This window comes from Ochotona curzoniae, unplaced genomic scaffold, assembly GCF_017591425.1.
Source record: "Ochotona curzoniae isolate NIBS_2020 unplaced genomic scaffold, NIBS_Ocur_1.0 scaffold_3835, whole genome shotgun sequence".
Classification (NCBI taxonomy): Eukaryota; Metazoa; Chordata; class Mammalia; order Lagomorpha; family Ochotonidae; genus Ochotona; species Ochotona curzoniae.
The window spans coordinates 10,570,911-10,587,973 of record NW_024467114.1 but is presented as its reverse complement, the minus strand read 5'-3'; the positions used below and the strand labels follow the sequence as shown (position 1 = coordinate 10,587,973).

At 39.0% G+C, this 17,063-nt stretch overlaps 1 protein-coding gene across 5 annotated transcripts in view; it reads right to left on the bottom strand.

The window, feature by feature from the left end:
- The window catches only part of PPP1R9A (protein phosphatase 1 regulatory subunit 9A), a 231,490-nt gene that overhangs the window by 70,308 nt on the left and 144,119 nt on the right, over positions 1-17,063 (bottom strand). For 4 of the 5 annotated variants that reach the window (XM_040964971.1, XM_040964970.1, XM_040964973.1 and 1 more), the window contains exon 5: positions 8,302-8,437. In XM_040964971.1, coding sequence (XP_040820905.1) covers positions 8,302-8,437 — 136 coding nt within the window. Of the gene's footprint in view, positions 1-3,413; positions 3,480-8,301; positions 8,438-17,063 lie in introns of all 5 variants that reach the window. The other variant, XM_040964969.1, reaches the window with a different exon arrangement.

Below are 17,063 nucleotides of genomic sequence, written 5' to 3'. Positions count from 1 at the left end.
ACTAACTACATTTGGTATTAGGCCTGCTGCAACAGGAGGTCTGAGGCTAGGCAATCTGTTCTAAAGAAATGTTATGAGAGTTTCAGATCTAGTGAAGAGTAAAACACAGAATTTTTAAGTCATCTGAGATGGAACTATATCATACGCATTTAATATCCACATAACTGCTAAACATAAAACCATGTACATGGCCAATTTTACATATTATTAAGAACTTGGTGGGCACAAAGACTACTGGTAAAGTAGCAAAGGTCAGAACCATGTAACCATCACGGAATGAACAACTGAATTCAAGACAAGGAATGGCGCTGCTGTGTTATTCACTGCAGTTCTCTGGGGTACATTTACAGCTAGTTAGGAGCCAGGACTCGAACTCAGACGGCAGTTCCACCATCCTGAGTCACACTAGCTGTAGCTGGAAGTGAGCAGAGCCTCTGCTAAGCTGGCCGTTCAGCCTTGAGAGAGTTTCTATGAGTGAAGGCTGTTATGAGTTAATACACTGGAAAGGAGACAGTCCTCTTGGCCTAGAATAGTTTAGAATAGTTTAGAACCTTTTGACTCTTCTGTTCCTAAAAAGAAATTGTATAAATGTGAGTTCCCAAGTTGCCACTTCAGTAGCCCTGGAGACTGAAGAAGCACGCAGGATATTGGTTCTACATGTGAAGGATTTGGTGCAGTGCAATAGAAAATTTAGTTACTCCAGAAAACAGATGTGGTGAGTAAACTATAGCCCGCAGACGGGTATCCATTCTGGGGGCTGAGGACAGAATCCTTTCTTTGGCTCCAGTCTCTAGACCTACCAGGTTGATAACCTTGTTGTTCTGTATCATGTCTCAGGCCATGTCTTCAATTCAGTTCCATTCACATTTAACTTTACTCTCTAATTCTCATTGTCCCTACCTGTGTCTGATTCAGTTCCTTTCAATTTACTGGCTTCTTTGGATTTTCCCAGGGTATCCATCCCTATGTGTACTAAACAGCAACTAGCCATTGAAACAAGTCAAGGGAGACATTACAGATCAATGAACGGAGTGAAGGCTTTGTAGGGGAGAGGGAATCCACACAGAATCTTGCAAGGTAACTAAGTGAGCTCACAGGGCACGGAAGACTTACTGGAGTGTATGCCTTTCAAGAAAGAGAAATGAGAATGCTTTCATGGGGAAACAAGAGCATGCATAACCCATGGAAAAGTGTGATACCCTGGTTGTAACAGTTCCTCTTTTATTGCCTCTTTTAGCATTTTAGAGATTTTTGGTAAGGGATTCTATTCAGGCTCTAAAATATAAATGCTGTTCTGTAACATCTCTTGCACATAGAGCATTCTGTCACTTGTTAAGAGAGAAAATTTTTCTAGCTTAGTTTTAGGGAGTTAATTCTTCTAGATGAATTTAACAGCATGGAAGAATTGAATTGATACAGTACATGAGGTATTTTATACCTAGCTCATGTATAAACAATGTCATAATGAGGCAGCTGAAAAGAAATGAATAGGAAAGGCTGCTTAACTCACTTAACATTTAAGTAATGAAAAAATTTATCTGTAAAAAAGATGACATTGGGAGCCATCATTGTGGCGCAGCAAGGTAAGCCACCACCTGTGACACCAGGCATCCCATAATGGTGTCAGCTGGAGTCCTGGCTGTTTTAGTTGTGCTCCAGTTCCCTGATAATGGTCTTGGGAAAGCAGTGGAAGATGGCCCAAGTGCTCGAGCCACTGCCTTTCCACATGGGACACCTGGAAAAGTAACTGGCTCCTGGTTAAAGCCAGGTCTAGCCCCAGTCATTGTGGCTGTTCAGAGAGCAAACCAGCTGATAAAAAAATTTCTCTCTCTCTCTCTCTTCTTCCTTTCTTCCCATTGTAATTTTGTTTTTCAAATAAACAAATATATATATATTTTAAAGATGATGCTGGTGAGGAAAGGCTCCCACTTTAATCTTCATCTCTCCTTGGTGCTATCAACCTTTCAGTCTGTAATCACCATAACACATAATAATGTGTCTTATTTTTGAAAAAAAAAATGGGAAGGGAACACAAGCATTGTGGTGCAGTGGATTAAGCTGCCACCGGCAAGGTCCACATCCCAGAGCAGAGTGCCTGGCTCAAGTCCCAGCTTTTCCTTTTCTTTTTTTTTTTAAAGATTTATTTTTATTATTTTTTCATTGGAAAGGCGGATATACAGAGAGGAGAGACAGAGAGGAAGATCTTCCATCCGATGATTCACTCCCCAAGTGAGCGCAACGGGCCGATACTGTGCCGATCCGAAGCCAGGAGCCTCTTCCGGGTCTCCCACGCGGGTGCAGGTTCCCAAAGCTTTGGGCCGTCCTCGACTGCTTTCCCAGGCCACAAGCAGGGAGCTGGAAGGGAAGCGGGGCTGCCGGGATTAGAACCGGCGCCCATATGGGATCCCGGGCGTGCAAGGCGAGGACTTAACCACTTGCGCCACCGCGCCGGGCCCAGCTTTTCCTTTTCTGATCCTCCTTCTGCTAGTGCTGCCTAGCATCCAGTGGATGGAGACTCGGACACTCAGGTGGGAGACATGGATAGTGATCTGGGCTCCTGCCTCCAGGGCGCTCCATCTCGGCTGCCAAGGGCCTTCTGTTGGTGAACCAGAGGATAGAAAAGCATGCACACGGTCTCTGTACCTTTCAAGTATATAAAAATAAAAGCCACCTCCCGGGGACAGTGTGTGCCTGTGCAGGTCTGTGTACACTGCCTAGGCTGGATCAAGCTTAGACGTTAAGCTCAGTGTAGGGCCAGTGAAGCTGCTGAAGGTGCTTCTGCCTCTGTTGGTCGGCAGGTTCCTTGTGTCAACGTAAGCCAAATACCACTTGCACAAACCTGAGCTCCATTTTCAACATCATTATCTCTGGTTTTGGCAACTAATGCTGGCATCATAATACTGCTTTAGACATTTGGATGTGGTCATTATATAGATCATGCATGTAAATACTGTTATAGTCAAAGACATATGCAGTTAGTGTTTGGAAAAACTAAGAGCTCTATACGCCGCCGCCCCCCCCAATGCTTTTATTAAAAGACACTGGATTCTAGGATAATGTAAATCTTCACATATATTGCCATTATGTAAACATTATAGACCCTGATGATAGATATGTATTTTTCCTCTTTCATTTGATTCACAAAGCTTTGAAAGTGTTAGGGGTTAAAAACATCCAAGGAGAAACATTAGGAAGTGAGTCCAAGTTGCAGAAGCCATGCCTAAAACATGTGCTATGTTTTGAAATTAAATAGTGTTTTTCAAATTATTGCTTTGAAATTATTATTCAACACAAAATATGTGTTCTATAGAAGTGCTTCAGAAAACCCAGATAGTTCATAAAACACACAGATATTTTTAACTTCACACGCGAAGATGGTACAGATAAGCATTATTTTCTACCAAAAGACAAACCTTCACGAAACAGTTGTTATTGTTATTGCAGTTGCCAGACACTCCTTGCAATTCAGCCACAGTGTTCTAAAATGTTGACAAAAAAAAAAAAATTAAAGGTGGCTTTGTACGCTCCACAAAAGGGGGATAATGATGAGGATAGAGAATGCTATGACCACAACACCACCATCAAGTGTGAAGATATTATGGCTTTTTCTAGGTACAAATGCCCCACTCTGGATTTCTACTAAAACACAAAAAGCAAAATCTACTCTGATGATTGAATGAGCATCATTAAAAGCTTACCATAATACTTGCAAACTATGTTCACACAGTATGAACTGCTTCAATGGTAAAACATCTTGAGTCAATGTCGGTGCTATCCTTCTAATCTTTTTCATATACAAAGTACATTTTGTAAGCTACTTAATACTTTATGCAAACCACAGCTTCTGTTATAGCTTTGGCTCCAATTATTATACATGCTCATGCTGACAGTGACTCTTGTCAGTGTTCAGTACTTTCAAAGATTCCAAAAAAACAATTCTATCAGATTGTTAGAATGCTATTAATACCCAGTAATGAAAATAAGTTATTTCAGGAAGATTAAATTGTATTTTCAAAGAAGTAGTTTCGGTTTCCAGAACAGTGATGAACCTTGCTATGAACTGTGCACCCCAAAGTGTAAATATCACCTGTATTCTAAGAATTGCAATAATAATCATGTTTTAATAGGATACTTAAGGAAAGCAAAAAATCATAACTGCAGAAGTTCATTTCCATAACATATCTAAATGGGGACAGTACCATTTTACACTGTATCTACAGTTTGAGCACACATGGTTTCTAATTGCATAATACCTACCCTAGAATGGAAAAGAATCACAAACCAGCTATTCAAAATGGACAGCAAGATCTCATCATCTTGCTATAATAGGCTAAACACTGACCACTGCAAAGTAATACAGATTAGATGCTATTAAAAATTCTAGTTGGAAAGTTTACCATACTCCCAGGATTTCATGGGAAATGACTGACTGCCTGGGAGGTTTGTGAAATCCTCCATAGTGAACTCTCAGCTTCTTAGAGAGAAAAGAACAAGAAAAGGAAATGGACAAGAACTCTGGTAAGTCCAGAAATGCAATCACTAGTTATAGGTATATCTGGATGTGAATTAAAAATTCTTCCAATTGCTTACATTTTCATGTCCTTGCTGTCTCAACAAAATCCTCCATTTTACCCTTCAGACTTTAAGCAGAGCCATTTTAACTTCACTTTAAAAATCAATGTTTAAAAGAGTGAACAAAAACAGGAATGCAAATTAAAATGGAATTGGCTGTTTGTTGACTTTAAGCTCTTCCAGCTTAAACATTTAGAGGATAAAAAAGTAAAAGCAGAAATTTAAGTAAGACTTAAAGATTATCTAAGTATTTCAAATTCTTTGAGAATATGACTTGAAATTTCCCCATTTCCTGGATCATTAAAACAGAACTAACTAAGTGCAAGCTGTGCGTGACCAACCATAATTCCTAAATACAGGTGGGATCAAAAGCCACTGTGCATTCACAGTTTCAGGATGCATAACTCGCATGGCACTGGATGCCACACAGCCAATCCGAGCAAACAACTCTCTGTGTCAACATGACAAGCTCCATGTTCATGAGCACCTTGAGTGATCTGATCAAACACAGAAGCCAGCAGATGATGCCAATGGAAGGGCAGGCTCTGGAATCAGCTGGAAGAACTTGGCTCCTGTATCTACTAAGAGATTTTCCTGGCTGATTTAAGGAATGTCACGGGATGACACATAAAGGGGGATGGAGGGTGGGGAATTCTAACTTTGAAATCATAAGATAATTCTATAAATTAGAAGCAGAGTGAAAAGCAATGTGATTGATTATGCACATGCAGGGCCTGTTTTAACAAAGATAGGCAAGTCAATAGACTGTTCAATTACATATGAAATTAACTCAATTATTCAAGGACCATTTATCCATCGACTATCCAATATTGGTTCTTCTCATTTCCTCTGTGCCTCTTGCAAATTTTACTTTTCATTTACAGAGAGAAAGATAGTAAACAGAAAAATAGGGAGATAACAGTCCAATCAATCAATTTAATAATATTTGTTGGCACTATTTAAAAAAAAAAGAATTATTTGAATCAAGTGATACTTTGATAATAATAATAATAATAATAATAATAATAATAAATCACTGGAATGACTTTCCATTGCAGAGCTCTTGTCTCTTTTACGCACAAAGTGTTACTGGCTGGTCTTTCCTGGGTATGCTTTGATGAAGCAGTGTATGACACATGAGACAGGGAGGAAATATAAACCAAAGAGGCACATGAGAGAGAGAGGTGAGGAAAATGGTCCCAAAACTTTTCACTAAGGAAGGTTACTTACAGTAATGCAGTAGAAAGCATCTGACTTCTATTTCCACAACTTGGAAGGAAAAAAAAATTCGCTTGACTCAAGGATAAGCCCTCTTTTATAGAATATTTTTAAGCTCAATTTCTCTTCCATACAGACATGATACTTACAGAATGCTGCCTATAGTGAAGTAAATTATTCATTTCCTTAATATTAGAAATACAGAAGAAATTTCATTTCATTAATGTTAGAAATATGGAAAAGAGTCACAGAACCGAAGTATTACAAGAGGCAATAACCCACCAAAGAATACCCCTAACATCTTTCATTGTGTAGGGTGTGTGTGTGTCTGTGTGTGTGTGTGTTTGTGTGTGTGTGTGTGTGTGTGTGTGTGTGTGTGTGTGCGCACGTGCCTGAATACAGCCAGATCCATTAAAGTGCCAAGGTGCTGTGAAGTCTGGGCCCGAGACACAGGAAGATTCCATTCACATCCTCTCAACTCCTAGCTTGAGCACTAGACAGTAACTTGGTTTCTGAGTTTCCAAAGAGGAAAAAAGAAGGCTTCTTCCTGTTGTTTCCACAATTAAGTGATAAATGAAGTCATGGAGAAAGGGCACCTTAGAAAGTACCTGTTACTGAATATTTACTTATTCTTACCCTTGACAATACTTGTTCAGATGACAATGAACTCTACTGTCATTACTAAAAGAGATGCTTCTCCCACTCCCCTCCAACAAAGCAATCTTTCACTGGGTGTTTGATGTTTCTAAGTATAAATGTGAATAACAATTTCTTACCATTTACTTAGTTTATAAAAGTATAGGAAAATCACTTGTGCACACACGTGTGTGTATATTAAGTTTGCATGCACATATTTCTTTTTTTTCCCACAAAGCATTGATGGATTGAATTGAAAACTTTTGGGGATGAAGACAATAAATTCAACGAAATAACTGGAGGAAGCTCGTGATATATGATGGAACATTTTCAGTTGGGAATCCTTAAGGACTGGATTGTCTTGTTCTCTCTTGTTTCATGATCATGGAATGCTGGAGGCTGGGAGGGATTCAGAGGTCAGCCAGCCCCTGTGCTTGAAAGCCAAGGACATTGAAGAACAGAGACCAGGAGACCTTGGCCTCCTTTCTCCCACCCTATGGGTGTCAACGCTCCCCGGCGATTCAGAGCCGAACTCTTTCCAGCAGGGTGAAGAGGTGAAAACCGAACCTACAGCGAATGACTCTACAATCCTAAACCAGGAGGCAAGTTCAAATATTGGAAGAAACGGTCTTTAAGTTTCAAAATCTAAGATAAAAACCTTTCATAAGCAGTGTCTTAGTGCAATGAGAAAATACTCACCATTTCAATGGGACTATGCAAGTAAAACACCAACTAAAGTAAGGAGACAAATTCATTCATTTAAAAAGCTTTTTAAAGTTGTTTGTCTTTGGTCAAAAGTTAAGTGCTACATCACTTCTAATTTTCTGCTGTAATAAAAGCAGAATACATCCTCACTACAATACAAACACATAAAAGCTATTCATGTTTTTGAGTTCAAACTTTCTAGGCTAAAAAACATAAAAAATAGGAATACTCATTTATTAATTTTATCCATGTTACAGCTAAAAGACAAACATAAGTTCTGGAAAAATAATAGATTAGGAGTTGAACAATGATTCACTGTGTTTATATCAACCAGTGTAAAGAAAAATATTTGCTTTCCCTAGATATTTACTAGTTTATGGAATATGAAATACTACAACTAAACTGTTGCTCTTGACATGCCAATATGAAACATGTGCGTGTTTAAATGTGTTTATAATAAAGTGTGTTGTCCCATGATATCAATGCACATTTGGCACTGACATTAGAAATAGACCAGCATCTGCATCGCATTATAACACACAAGGGGTCCAGAGAGCCGGTTTCACTTGGGGTTAGCTTCTATTCATTTACTTCATCTTTTACAGAGAGCAGGATGTAAAATTATTCCAATATGTATCCACTCTATAGAACATGTGATGGTGGGAAAGCTTTGTTCTGCATTATGTTACCACAGATCACAGCTAACAGATCCAAGGAACTTTCTCTCCCTAGGGGGCGGGAAAAAAAAAAACACCTCTGGAAACACTCAGTTAAGCTTTAGTACCTTTCTGTGTATGTCTGTACATGTGGGGGTGTTTTTCCACTTAAAATGTTTACTGATTTTAAAATTACATACTCTTGTACCGTTGAGAAAATACAAAGCACAGTGAGAAAAATCACCTTATTCCAACACTAAAGACAACCATTAATTCATCAGCTGGCATTTCTGCCCTTTTCTGTTTCTGTGAATTTCTTTCTAAAAGTGCCACCATTACAAGACAAGGAGGATTGGTTTCCAGTCTCCAGACAGGACACTAGGAGTTCAATCTTAAGTTACTATCAGATGCAAGTAGTATTTCTTATCCACAAGGTTCAATTCAAGTTCAGTGTAGATACATAATCGTTAAGGAACTGCAAGGAACCTGCCAGGTTGTATCAGGTGCTCCCTACCTCGTCATCGTCAGCGTCGTACTGGGCGTAGTGCTGCTCCAGCAGCTCTCTCTGGCGCCTCTCCTGCTCCAGCGTCTGGCTGATGAGCTGGGCAACCTCACTGACTTGTCCTGGTTTTTCCCGTCCAATAACAAACCTGTAGACAGGTTAAATTAGATGAACAGTTTAAGGCTTTCCAGTAGCGCAGAGTACTAAAGAAAGATGTGTAGACCTTCACAGGGACCTACAGAGACCCAAAAATGCCTGTGACTTGGGTATCCCTGGCTTCTGATGCAGCTTCTGGCTACTGCACCTGAGAAGGTAACAGGTGAAGACCTGTGGACGCGGGGCCTGCCATCCACAAGGCAGATCTGGGTGGGGTTGCAGGCTCCTGGCTTCTACTCAGCCATTTGGACAATCCAATCAGTGGGTGGAAGAGTTCTCTTTCTTCTTTTGTCTCTGTGTGTATCCTTCTTTCTCTGTCAATCCACCTTTCAAAAAACATATGTTCTGTTCTAAAAATGAGTAGAATCACCTATGTATGTCAACTGGTGTGTGGGTACAAGGAAAAATTAGCTGAACAAGTAAAGTTAAGCTTACAGACACTGCTCATGGGTAAAAAGAAAGGGAAAAATAATAGAGCGCCAAAAATAATGAATGCTTTGGAACAAGCCTTAATAGATGCAATCCATTCTACAGCATGCGACAGGGTTTACAAAACGGAAGTAAACTCTCAACTTCTGCAGTTAGTGATGTCGCTGTGGTAATGTCCTCTACCAGAGAACTGGGGGTGAAGCACGACACAGGAGGTTGGATACACAGAGGGATCCTGCCCTTTAAGTCACTGCCACCTTGGAGATGGGAGAAAGGAGACAGAGGTGGTATTTCTGCTTTTCAAATGAAAAGCTAGCAAAACAGGAGATTATGGGTTAATTCTCTCTTGATAAAAAGGATAGTAAGGGAGTCTGGAGACATAGAAAGGAAAAATGAGAGATATCTGTCTGTTGAGGGATATTGAAAGGGAAGGCTAAAGAAAAAGATTCTGATTTAGTGAGAGCTACACCACTTAAGATACCTCTGGTCTATAAAATACGGTTTGCTCAATAGATTAATATTCACTTTTTAACATCTCTTCCTTTTCACACTAATCATGTGGTTTTATTTTCTAATACAATAGTTTGTCTCTAGGGGAAGTTCTCTAAATACACACCCCTGTTCTTAGTGGGATCTTGGTGTAATGCTGCTTCTACCCTTGACACTTCCCTCCAATTACCATAATGTTGCTACATCTGGTAAACATCAAACTAATTACTTCATTAATTCATCATTTTCTGCCCAAATCACATTAAAGGTCAAAATCCTTATGCCTAGATGTTAGTAATTAATTGCCATTTTAGAAATCTTTTTGCTAACATTTCTGGCAGGACTTAACTTTAACATTAAAGTTTAGAGGCTTGCTCATTCTTCTGAATTATGTTTCTTTGGAGTTCAACGATTCAAAAAAATCATTGAGGACATGATTTATCTTACTTGTTCAGGCAAAACTTGAGGCATAATACAACAAATCTATTTTAAATGTACAGCTTAGTAAATGTGACAAATCCACAGCACCAAAGAGGAGATGGGCATTTCCATCCACCCCAAGCGTGTCTTCACATCCGGTCCAGGGTACCAGGTGTGGGCTTAGACAATGTTCAGTAAGTTCACTGCTGGTTTGATCTGGATGATGTGCTAGCTAGGTAAGAATAAGGGAGCAGGACTTACTGTACACACTGTTCCAATGACCTCTTAATGGATCATGGTCTAGAAAACAGAGCAAGGGTTTATTTCATTCTTTTTTCAGTCAGCCACTATAAATTACTATAAAATGTTACAGTCTGAAAACTGTCATTTCAATTGCTACTGACGTACAGATGCATTATTCACATGATTAAAATGAATTTTAAAAACCCTGAAAGATATAATGAGAAAGTCATTAAAGACAAGTCTCCCTAATTTTGTGACCGTAGCAGCGGACGTTTCTGCAGAACTGTGATTCATCCCTTAAACATTACCTCCAGCTGAATTTATTATCTATATGGTAGAATAAGCCTGCTAAACAGAAAATAAAATATATATATATATATTTTTTTTAATTATGTTCCGTTTTGATTCACTAGTGCATGACGTTGATGTCTTTCTTTTATTTTTCTGAATGAAAATGTAAAGTTAGGGCAGGAATAGTACAGAGGATGACTGCCCCTCACATCCCACACCAGAGTGCTAGTTGTGACCTGGCTGCTGTTTCCAATAGAGCTACCTCCTGGCATGCCTGGGAAGCAGCAGGTGACAGCCCAATGCCCTGAGTCCCTTCTGTCTATGCTGGAGTCCCCCATGAAATTCCTGTACCTCGGTTTCAGGTTGGCCCAATCCTGGAGGTTGTAGCCATTTTGGCATTAACCAGCAGATGCAAGATCCCTTTGTATGTCTCTTACTCTTTTTTTTATCACTCTACTTTTGTAATAGAGATATTAAAAAAAAGAAGAAGAAGAAAGAAAAAGAAAAGCAAGTCACCCTTAGTGACTAGGTGACGGGGTGCAGCTGATTAATCAACAGCTGAGCTACTGGCACCCCGGATGACAGTGCTGATTGTAGCACCTGCTGCCCTGCTTCCAGCATACCTTCCTGCTAACGTTCCTGGAAAGGCAGCAGATGACACTTGTGTCCCTGAGCCCGTGTCACCCGCGTGCGACACCTGGACAGAGTCCCTGGCTCTTGGCGCCAGCACGGCCCAGGTGGTGGTCATTTGTGCAGTGAAGCACTGAGTCCAACATACGCCTCCTGCTCTTGTTTATCTGCCTAACACGTAGAGATCTTTTAAAAGTTTATTTGGATGCCAAATTTTAATATTCCTTATAATTTAGGAAGTACTAGAAAATGCTCTAATATGTGTATGTACTGGGAAATGACAACCCGCGTAAACATATTTATCACCTTAAATATTTCTTTATGATAAAAAAATTGAAAATCCTTCCTTTTAGCTTCTTCACATTTTCTTTAGAGTATAAAGCACACTGTCAGAATTTGCAGTCCATGTAGCCTAGCACCTGTTAAACCGCATCCTCTCACACTGTTCTACACCTGTGGGAACCAGCATCCTAGTCTTCACTTGTATGAGATCATCTCTTTCAGACTTCACAAATGAGTGAAACCACGGCATACGGATCTGTGCTTGGCGTATTTCGTTTAGGTTCGACAAGATTTCATCCTTTCTAAGGCTGTGTTTTTTAGGTATTCCACTGTGTGTAGGTAGCACATTTCCTTCATCCCTTCAGCAAGTCATGCATGCTTTCTGTCCCCTGGCACTGACACCTGTGCTGTGACCCACTTGGGAGTGCAGCTGACTCTTGGACACTCTGATCTCACTGTCCCCAGACACATGCCCAAGGGTGGGATTGCTGGATCATACGGCGCTTTGGATTTTATTTTTCTGAAGAACTTTCATATGATTTTCCACAACATACATATTAATTTACATTTCCACCAACAGTGTGTTTTATAAGCCATAAAAATAAGGTAATAGAAGTCAAATTCTAATGAATAAATTTAAAATGGAGTATTTTCTTGAATTTATGATTGACAAACAATATTATCAGTACAACTAACATCTACAATTAAGATTTATGATTTTATTAAGATTTTTCCCCTAGTGTCTTTTATTTTTTAAAAAAATCACCTTTTAAAATGTGTTATTCTGCTAAAAGGTGCCCATTCCTGCCCTCATGCTGAGGTGGAAGGAGCAAAGGCAGAAAAGTCAGTTATTCCTCTTCTCTTCACAGACCAAAGTCCATGAACCGTCCTTTGGAATACACAAGTCTGGGTAACAGGAAATCCATTTAAGCTTTCTAACTCAGGTTATCTGTCTAACAAAAAGGAAACAATTATGTAATTATTTTAGCAGTTTGACAAATTGAAGTCATAAGCCCGAAATAAGTTGCACTACTGAAAGTGAAATCCTAGTCAGAAATTATACTGATAATGAAATCTAAAAATTCTCAGTGTGTTATTAAAGTAGTGTAAGAAGGAAAAGCTACAGTAGGATGTAGGTATTACTTCTGATATAACTACGTGTTTCATTCAAATGCTCCCTAGAAATATTTACTATATGCATACTCAAAACCTGCATATCCTTTAAAAATATAAAGAGAAACAGATGACCAGAACTTACACTGGACTCTTCCAGTACTGCTGTGGTGAACTTGTCACGGAGCACTGTGCTTCTGAAGATTTTTGCAATCTAATTTTTTCTGTTCCACTGCATCATATGTATGGTTCCCCAAATTTGATGTAGTTTTTAAATGGTTAGCTTGTAAGCGATGGTAAATGCATCTCTAGTCACCTTAGCTCAGCTTGCTGATCAAAGTCTCAGAAAACTACGCTTTCGGCCCATGTAATCGCACACTCGAAAACATTCTGCCCTTTCACACCGGGACTTGTATTAACATACAGCACTATATAACCAACATTAATTTGTAATTTCATCTATGAAAATGTTCTCTCCTGACAACTAGTCCTGAGAAATTTAAACTTTATTTTATGCGTCAATTCTTTGAAATGAATCGTGCGTCTAAGCCAAGACTAACTATATTATTTTTCTACACTATATTTCAGTGTTAAAAATAGCTAAATTCTTTCTAAAAATTATCTAACACATTTAAAAGATGTTTTTCAAAAGTGTAATATCCTTTCCAGAAATAACATTCCTAATTAACAGTCAGTTTTGATAACTCAGTTTAAATATTTATGCATTTCAATATTTAAAAGTATTCTGTAAAATGTTAATCTTTGTAGAGTGACACCTTAAGATTCCCCATGAATTCAGTGTTCTCTTCGATAACATTAAATCTCTACAGTTGTTGTCCATTTTTATATTAGATGGAAAAGCTGTCTACAAATTACCAGGTGCACAGTGGTGTCTCCTATTGGCGGGAAGGAGGGAACCTTAGCAGCAAACATAAAGTCCGAAGGACAACTGATTTCCATAAACCCAGGGACACAGCACACACTCTAACCCACACATCACATCTGCAAGGGTTCGAAAAAGGATGAAACTGTTAGTGTGTTATAGCAGCAGGTTTTCCTAGTGAGGCATCCCTTTAGCAAGGCTCTGTTGCTTCAGGTTCCTAAGTTTTGTGATAGTACATTACGTAACAATGGGTATATCAATGATGGCAGGCACACATCACAAGATCCAAACAGATTCAGTTTATACAGTCACAAATCCATGTTTGTATAAGGTTAAAGGCCCAGAAGGAAATACTTTCACATGTTTTTCTGAATAGGCTAATAGTGTTTTTTTTTTTTCTAAGTAGACAGCATCAAACTTATATATTGCTAGGAAAATACTTTGATCACATCTGCTTTTTTTAAAAAGACAAAGCTTTTCCATCTGCTTCATTATCAACAATAGAGAATTACCATTATGCTTTACAAATCAATCACAGCAATTTTGACACCTTTAGAAATGTTATTTGCGAGTGGGAGCTAGATGGAAGGAGCATGATGGAAGGAGCATGTATAGATGGAAGGTGAGCGTGGTTCAACTCCCCAAAGGGCTGCCTACACAGTAGGAACTAGACAGAGGCCAGGACCGAGAGCTGAGGACTGAAGCCAGGTCTTTCACAGGGGCCGTGCTAATTCAATGATTTTTCTCCTCCCTGCTGCCTTCCACAGTTCTGCATTAGCAGCAAGTTTATGAAGACTGAGAGCCAGAAGTGGAAGCTGGGTATTGCTAAGTTGGATGCAGCTGGAGGGAAAAACTTGTTTCCATATAATACATTTTTTAAAAAATCAATTTTATTAAGATCAAATTCATATACAATGAAATTCACCAATCCTAAGTGGTAGGATATGATGAATTTCCAGTAAACATACATAATGTATCACTGTGTGACAAGCGCGATAACTTACACATGGAACATTCTTGTCCCCTCAATTCCTTGCCTCCATCTGTGGTTCTGCATAATCGCAGATCTACTTCCCATCAGTGTGGTGTGGAATTTTCTTTAATTCAATATAAATGGAATCATGGAGAACAAAGGCTTCGTGTCTGGCTCCTCTCACCTCCCCACAATTGATTTGAGAGTCATAGATGGTGTTGGACCCGTTGGCAGCTCACCCTTTGTATGGTTGAGAAAATGTTTCATTGTGCAGGATATTGATACAATTTGAGTATCCATTTATCAGTTAGGAGACATCTGGGTTGTTTCCAGTTTCTATTATGACTAAAGCTCCTATAAGCATATGAGTATGAGTCGTTGTGTAGATATGTTTTTATCACCGCTGAGTAAATAGCACAGTGGAATTGCTGGCTGGAACGATAAGTGAATGTTTAACTTGGTAAGAACCTGCCAAATTCATCTGCAAAGTGGCTGCACTTCTCTGCATTCAGCAAGAAATGAACGTTAGTCATTCCCCACATTCATCATCGCATAGTGTCATCCGCCTTTTCCCGTGGAGTCCTTCTAATAGTAACCTTTTGTGGATTTAAATGGCTCACTCCTAACAATTAATAAAACAGGCATCCATACACTTCACTATTTTTCATAAACTCTCACTGAGTACCATGTTTTAATAAAGTTCATTCTATACCTTATCGTAAGATAACTGTAATAACCTTATCTGAGTCCTTCATATATTCTGTAGGAAATCCCTTCATTGGAAAATTGCTTTACAAATAGTGGGGAGGCCTCTAAACATTTTTAAGGGCATCGTTTTTAAACAGATGTTTTATTTTGGTGCACTTAATCATTTTCCTTCTCACACTTTTTTGCTTTGTATTCTAAAATAAAATGACTGATGAACCCCACATCATGAAGAGTTTCACTTCTTTTAACAGGCCAGAGCTGCAGCTCCGCGGTGGCTCTTCAGGGGGTCTTTGAGTTTGCTTGTTCTGTTTCGCATTAATGAGGCTTTCCAATGTCCCCAGCACCATTTCCTGCGAAGACTAAGTTCTTCCTTTGGCCTTCCTTGATGCTCTGTGAAACATTCAGTTCTTCACATTTCTGCATCTCTACATTCCAACTCCGCTTCAGTCTATTCATCTCTATTACTGTCTGCACGCCTAACGAAAACTGCCTTGATTAGCACAGCTTCAGGGAGTGAAGGTCACCCAACTCCATCAGTTTATAAAACAGTAACATCTACAAACTGATTTCATTGGACTTACATTTACTCTGAAGAAAATAAAAATATTCACAATTTTAAGGATTCTGATTCATGGACATGTTCAATTTCTTTGCTGATATGTCTGTATTTCCTCAACAATGTTTCATTGCTTCAGGTATAGAAGTAATCAACAGGTTATTTTTATCCTTAGGTATTCAACTTTGAAAAAAAAGATTGGGCCCAGCGTGGTAGCCTAGTGGCTGAAGTCCTTGCCTTGCAGGCACTGGGATCCCATATGGATGCTGGTTCTAATCTTTAAATAAAAAGATTTATTTATTATTACTTTTTTTTTACTGGAAAGTCAGATCTACCGAGAGAGGGAGACACAGAGAGAAAAATCTTTCATCCACTGGCTCATTCTCCAAGTGGCTGCAATGGCTGGAGCTGAGCCACTCCAAAGCCAGCAGCCAGGAGCCTCCGCCAGGCCTCCCATGCAGGTGCAGAGTCCCAAGGTTTTGGGAGTTCCTGGACTACCCTCCCAGGCCACGAGCAGGGATCTGGAAGGACACAAACTGGGTCCTTACGGAATTCTGGTGCATGCAAAGCAAAGAACCTAGCCACTAGGCTACCACACTGGGCCCAAGTTTTCAATTTTTATAAGATCATAATGCTACTGTAGCAGGAACTTAAAATTTTTTTTTCCAGTTGTCAGATGTTTGCATACCTGTCTTATCTACTATTGCCTTGCAGGAATGCCTCATCTGTGTTTGTCTTTTAGACCCCTTAGCATTTTCTACATAGATGAGCACACCATCTGACCAGAGGAACTTTGCTTCTTTTTAATTTCCAATTCCTGTGTCAATGAATTAATTCTGATTCACAGTGAAATGCGGAGAGGAAGTGGTGAAGACAAACGTATTTACATGGGTTGAGATGAAAATGATCACACCGGTCTTTGATCACAAAGGATGAGTTTCATGTAGCGCTTTCATCAAATACAACAAGTTTTCTTTTATTTCAAGCTGTTTCTGTTTTTAAATCTACTTTTGTTCAGACGAGAAAATGATTTTTCTCTTCTATTGTGTTAGTATGGAAAATCCCTTACTTTGATAAATAAACATTAAGCTAACCGTTGCATTCCAGAGACAAGGAGAGACAACTGACAATGCAATGCAGAGACACCTGACAAGGAAAAACTCTATATCCAAAAATAGTTAGAAGGTAGCTTTAAAAAAAAACTTTGAATTAACCCATTTTCATCTAGTGATTTGTACTTTTCTACAAGTATAAACCAATGCTTTTCTTCAAGCTGCTTGCCATTATTTGCTTCTAATGACTTTACTATGTCAAGTTTAGGATTAAATTTTCTAGAAGTCATCATGTTTCTACAAACATATTTTGGCTCCTAAGGATCTCTTCTTAAAAAGCATCATTTGACATAATCTCACAGAAAATTAATTGTGCATAAGAAAGATATATCTATTGAGTAAAATTGAATCAACATTTTTTTGGTCACAAAATGCAGGGTCTAGCAATGTAAAAAGGAACTTGAACCTGTTAGTTATATTGCACTATGTAAGTCACATTCTATAAATCACTGTGAAGCACTACAGTTCTAGGTCCCAGATCTCGATTTT